Genomic DNA, 5,950 nt, shown 5'->3' with positions numbered 1-5,950 from the left:
AAAACAAAATCAAGTTAGCCAATAAAGGTACGGTGATTGTACTAAAAGGTATAAGTGATGAATTTGTCGTCAACCAGAATCTCGGTCATTTTCATGATTTCGTCACATTTTTCTACTTTAATTTTTTAAGTCATTTTGCTCTGGCTGCAAGGAATTATGGAGGTTGATTTACCTTCTCAGATGAATTTTTAGCAAGAGATACATATTTTGACCCTGTAAGAGGAAGTATACATCATTTCCTTCAATATTACGTTTCCATGGATACCAAATATTTCCACATATATCTGTCTCTTGTAAAATAAAGCAAGAAATTACTATGATGTCAACATAATCATAAACCAAACACAAAAAATTCAGAAAAAATACATGAACAAAAGAACGATTTACACGGAGACTCCTGAAATGTTCAAGGAGAATAGGACCATATGTTCCTGAAGAAAAGATGTTTTCTGCTTCATCGACGACATCCGTCATGTTAGCAATGCAACCAAAAAACAGTCAAAAGTGTATGTTATTGAAGTAAGTACCGTATCTTCTGGGTTTAATTTCATTAGAGCATGGCCCCAAAATGTTAGTTTATATAATTTTATATTGAACAAAGAATCGTAACTTTTGCAGTAAATCATGAAGGTATGTTACCATTATCATATCATTCTATCCAGATATCAAAGATTGTCATCAGGTCAGGACAAAATGATCACAGATAATCAACATTTTGATAATCAAGTTTATGTCGTGATTTCATCATGGTTGTCCACTTTCACTTTTCTTGTCTGCTTCCTAAATCGGCATGATGGAGGAAGATGATATACAAAGGATCAGTTGTATGGAAGTACAGATAATACAGTAAAATGTATCGTCATGCTATACCATATCATATTCACTGGGTTGTATTTTATTATCATTTGAAACTGACGGATGAATCGTTTCTATCTTATATTTCTGTTTCCTCAGTCGCCTCCGAGGCTCCGACAATTTAGAACCTTAGCATCACTAGTCAGTCGTAGAAGGATGAAGCAGCTCTATAAATGCAGATTTTTAAAAATCTTTTATATAGCTAATTCGGAATTTGTATTGGATTTTGATATTAATTTGTATGTCGTTTGTGCTTTCTATAAAATGTTTTCAAAACCGCTTGTTAAAGAAGACTTACAATTAACGTCTGATGGCTGCCTCGACTTCATCATTTACAAGATTTATGCGATGTTCGTTACCAGCCTGGTGGTTTTATAACTACTAGATCAGTTTTCTTATCGCTAGTTGTATAGTCAAGAACGAACTTTAGCGTCCTTAACTGTAAAAGAAGATATTTCAGGTCACCTTACTAGCCAAGACTTTTGTCAAGCAATAAAGTGTCTGGCTAGAGACGGAAATATCGCTAGTAAAATCAAGTGGGAAAGAATATTTTCATAACTTTTACCTATTACATAAACACAAAATTCATTAATGACTGTCCCTTTAGAGGCTACAATAACTGTTATCCTTTTTTATAAAACAATTTATTGCATACCCTAAATTCCACACCTCACATCAAGATCTATCAATAGATGTTCAACCTAATACTGAGCTCTTATTTAAATGAAGTGTTGCAATACATGGGTTACAAGCATGGGAAAAGCTCCAGTTTGTAACATTTTGTGTCCGTATATAAATACAGGATGGACCTAGTCAAGGTTTCTTTGCTTATGACGTGATATCACATCATTACATTCACTTCCCCTCGCCATCTTACTCATTCATTGATGTCACAGGCATGGCAGTGTTTAGTTGGTTGTCTCCTGTTTTAGGATAGTCTTGATTTCGTCGGTATGATGCTAAGGCAAACGAATCCCTCGAAATCGTGCGAGTGTTCTGTTTTCCTGGGCAGCAACATCTTCCATGAAGACAGAATTGTACATTTTGTCGAACATTTGAGTTCATCCAAAAAACGATCATAGGGTTGACCCCTGAATTGCTGAATGCTAACCAGTGCGCAATTAGCCACATGATATGGACTAAGTTAGAATCGAAAATGGATTGGTCCAGGTCCCCAATGATAGTGATCACATGGAACGGTAACCATAGCAACAGGTACGATAACACAACAATCACGATCATCTTAATTGTCTGAAATAAAACAAATTTAGATTAAGCTACAGAATTAACTTCACTGATACAGTGATATTGATTGATAAGTTATGTTTATGAGTGTGCCTGCCTCCATTTTAAGTGAAGTTTCGACTTAACCTGGAACATTAATGATATCTGATGTGGTGCATCTTTTTTATCTATCTATTCAGAGTAAAATTCTTAATTCTAATGTTTCAGTGTTACTAAATTTTATGTGATAATTTACTAATCATTTAATTGATGTGACTGTATACTTGTTAATGTATAGGAAAGCTTTCATAGGCTATGCCTGTTGACCAATTTATTCTGTCATCATGATCCGTGTACAATTTGATAGTCGTAGAACAGAAACAAGCGTTAGATAACTTATTTTGCTTCCCATGCAGTTTTTTGCAGTTCCTTTGCATTATTTTTATTTCTATCAACATATATTTACATTTAATTACTATTTATATTGATAGCGAAGGCAACGCAAGAGTGCATATAACTTTTGAGAAGGAATTGCGGTGCTCATGAAACGGTATCACAAGTTCCAGAATCATATCTAGATATTTCATTTACCTTCTTCTTTGATACCGCCTGTCGTTCATCCCTGCGAGTGTTTGCCTCACCAGGAGTCTGCTTTGCCCAGATGATAACGCCGATGTGAATATAACACACTGACATCATGATGAGTGGAATAAAATACTGAAGCATCATGATACCAATTCCGTAAATACTTCGAACAAGGTCATCCGGCCATATCTCCATACATAGACCACGAGATCCGGGCTCATAAGGCATGTATTCGATGTGAGAGTAAAAAAAAACGGGGAGCGAAATCAAAGAAGACAATGCACAAATTAAGGCCACCAGTAACTTTGCACGAGACTTTGTCAGTAAGCGTGGTTTCAAAGGTTTTAAGGTGATATGGTACATGTCACATGTCATTGCCATGAGCATAAATGATCTCAACAGAACACTGGAGAGCTGTAAAAATCCAATCAGGGGACACAGGAAATCCCAGAAAGGCCAGTAATGGAAAATCAGGTTGCTTAGGATAGACAATGGCACACAAAGCACGGTCATAATTATATCTGTTACAGCTAGACTGACGATAAAAAAATGGGTGACCGTACGAAAACTAGGTATTTTACGAGTGGTATAACAAATCATGCTGTTTCCCAACAATATGGCGAGACATGTGACGCAGTATACTCCGAGCAAAAGAAAACGAAACTCGTCAGGAATGCCAAAAGTTTGATCTTCTAAGGAGACATTGAAGCTTGCGTTCATAGTTTCCGGAGGTTCCACTTTATACTGCATCTTTTGTGGTTTCTAGGTCCACGCAGTGTCTGATAACTTTGAAATGTCACAATTCTGTAAAACTATTTACATGTGTTTGTATATGTACAGGGTTAATTAATCGGAGTGATAAATATATATATTCCTGTTATACTGGAAACCGATACAATGCTTCAATGATCATTCTTGGACTTAGGGCATTCTGCAATTTTCAAAATGCAGTGTCTGAAATCTGACGTTGATCTGGACTGCAAGATTTGACCTTAATGGCTTTACAACCGTTAACTCTGTAAATAAAGACAAAACGCATCTAAATATGTTTTATTTCTTCCGTAAAATATAATAAATAATAATAATATACAAAATCTATATAGCGCACTATCTATTTTGAAAAAAAATACTCTAATGCGCTTCACAATTACATAATAATCTTACTACATAATTTATAGAACATGTATAACACAGTGAGCAACATATATAACATAGTAACCAAATCAAGTAAGTAGTGGTGATAGTATGTATATACAGGACGTCTGCGTGAGAGTCTAAAATGCAGAAGTAAACAGGTGGGTTTTAATATCCCTCTTGAATTTGGCCAGGGATTTTGACTTTCTAGTAGCAGATGGTAAGCTGTTCCACAAAGTATCCGCTACCTTTCCAAAGCACCGGTTACCATAAGTCACAGTCCGAGAGTAAGGAGTAATATGTAAGGATTTATATAAAATAATTCAATCTTTACTGCTTTGCCCGATTGAAATATTGTAAATATAGTTATCAATGCAATGTGATTTCCAAAATAACAAGCAGTAATCGGGGTATCCGTTCAATTCTACCTATCATTAAATTCTAACACTTATGATTATTTTCATTACTTTCTCTAATTTTAAGGACATGCCTTGGTATAAAAAACTGATCAATTAAATCGTGCCACTATTCTCACTGATTAACACATGACGTAACCCATGGTTACCTGTGCAAAAACTTTAACAGTCACGACTTTCTCACCAATTGATAACACTTACAAAGGCTGTCATGACTACCTCACCTATACAAAGAAGTAAGCACAATGTGCGAATGAAGTTCTTGGTGCATATCCACATTTGTACCTATGCTTGGAAAACCTCACCTGTATAAAACGTTGAATCCGCGCCATGAATATCTCACCTGTATGAAAAGTTGAATCCACGCCATGAATATCTCACCTGTATGAAGGTTTGTATCCGCGCCATGGATATCTTACCTGTATGAAGCCTTGAATCCGCGCCATGAATATCTCACCTGTATGAAGCCTTGAATCCGCGCCATGAATATCTTACCTGTATGTAGCCTTAAATCAGCGCCATGAATATCTCACCTGTATGAAGGTTTGTATCCGCGCCATGAATATCTCACCTGTATGAAGGTTTGTATCCGCGCCATGAATATCTAACCTGTATGAAACGTTGAATCCGCGCCATGAATATCTTACCTGTATGAAACGTTGAATCCGCGCCATGGATATCTTACCTGTATGAAACGTTGAATCCACGCCATGAATATCTTACCTGTATGAAACGTTGAATCCACGCCATGAATATCTTACCTGTATGAAACGTTGAATCCGCGCCATGGATATCTTACCTGTATGAAACGTTGAATCCACGCCATGAATATCTTACCTGTATGAAGGTTTGTATCCGCGCCATGAATATCTTACCTGTATGAAACGTTGAATCCGCGCCATGGATATCTTACCCGTATGAAGCCTTGAATTTGTGCTATGAATATCTTACCTGTATGAAACGTTGAATCCACGCCTTGAATATCTTACCTGTATGAAGCCTTGAATCCACGCTATGAATATCTCACCTGTATGAAACGTTGAATCCACGCCATGAATATCTTACCTGTATGAAGCCTTGAATCCACGCTATGAATATCTCACCTGTATGAAGGTTTGTATCCGCGCCATGAATATCTTACCTGTATGAAACGTTGAATCCGCGCCATGAATTTCTCACCTGTATGAATCCTTGTATCTGCCATGACTATCTCACCTTTTTGAAGCCTTGTATAAACTTCCGGTATAGGTGCTGTGAATCTACGGCTGCCTCTTATGAAGAAAATCTCTGCATCCACGACTCAACAACGTTTTATCAAAATGCTGACAAAATTGTAATTTTTGTATACGAAAAAGAGTATTGTATCAGTGACTCATGAACTTGAAGGAAATATGGTTTTGACTCCATCGACTGCAAGCAAAGTACTGAAACGTTAATCGTCTGAACTGTTGACTTAAATGGAATATGGATGATATGTGTTAATTAACTGTCACAAACTGTTTAAATCTTAACTGTACATGGTATGCTTTGTATGATATGCTTTTGTGAGTAACAGGTCAGATATTTAATAGTGGACGGGTTTTAAACTTCACTTTGGGTTTAATGGAAGGATCTGTCTATTTGAATGCATGGACCATGATACAGTCAAGAGTAGTGGTTTTAAAAGGGCGTCACCGAATTCCTGTTATAGTAAAGGGACCATGCTAAAGGTTTCTTCTGGCATTTACCACTTTGCT

General features: G+C 36.6%; 1 protein-coding gene across 1 annotated transcript; it reads right to left on the bottom strand.

The window, feature by feature from the left end:
• Positions 1-1,728: 1,728 nt before the first annotated feature.
• LOC132555758 (RYamide receptor-like) lies at positions 1,729-3,414 on the bottom strand. The gene is made up of 2 exons (XM_060220121.1): positions 2,671-3,414; positions 1,729-2,106 (listed from the first exon to the last, which is right to left on the bottom strand). The coding sequence occupies exons 1-2, from the start codon at positions 3,412-3,414 to the stop codon at positions 1,729-1,731; spliced, it is 1,122 nt and encodes a 373-aa protein (XP_060076104.1).
• Between the last annotated feature and the right edge of the window lie 2,536 nt (positions 3,415-5,950).

This window comes from Ylistrum balloti, unplaced genomic scaffold (assembly GCF_031769215.1).
Source record: "Ylistrum balloti isolate Yb309-2 unplaced genomic scaffold, AGI_CSIRO_Ybal_v1 Utg370512, whole genome shotgun sequence".
Lineage (NCBI taxonomy): Eukaryota > Metazoa > Mollusca > Bivalvia > Pectinida > Pectinidae > Ylistrum > Ylistrum balloti.
Note: the sequence above shows the minus strand (reverse complement) of the source record. Positions and strands in the feature narration are given on the sequence as shown.

Excerpts from the sequence above, each read along its gene's own strand:
- LOC132555758 (XM_060220121.1), bottom strand. The coding sequence starts at position 3,414 with ATGCAGTATAAAGTGGAACCTCCGGAAACTATGAACGCAAGCTTCAAT. Across the intron at positions 2,107-2,670 it reads AGGCGGTATCAAAGAAGAAG|ACAATTAAGATGATCGTGAT; the intron begins GTAAATGAAATA and ends GTTTTATTTCAG.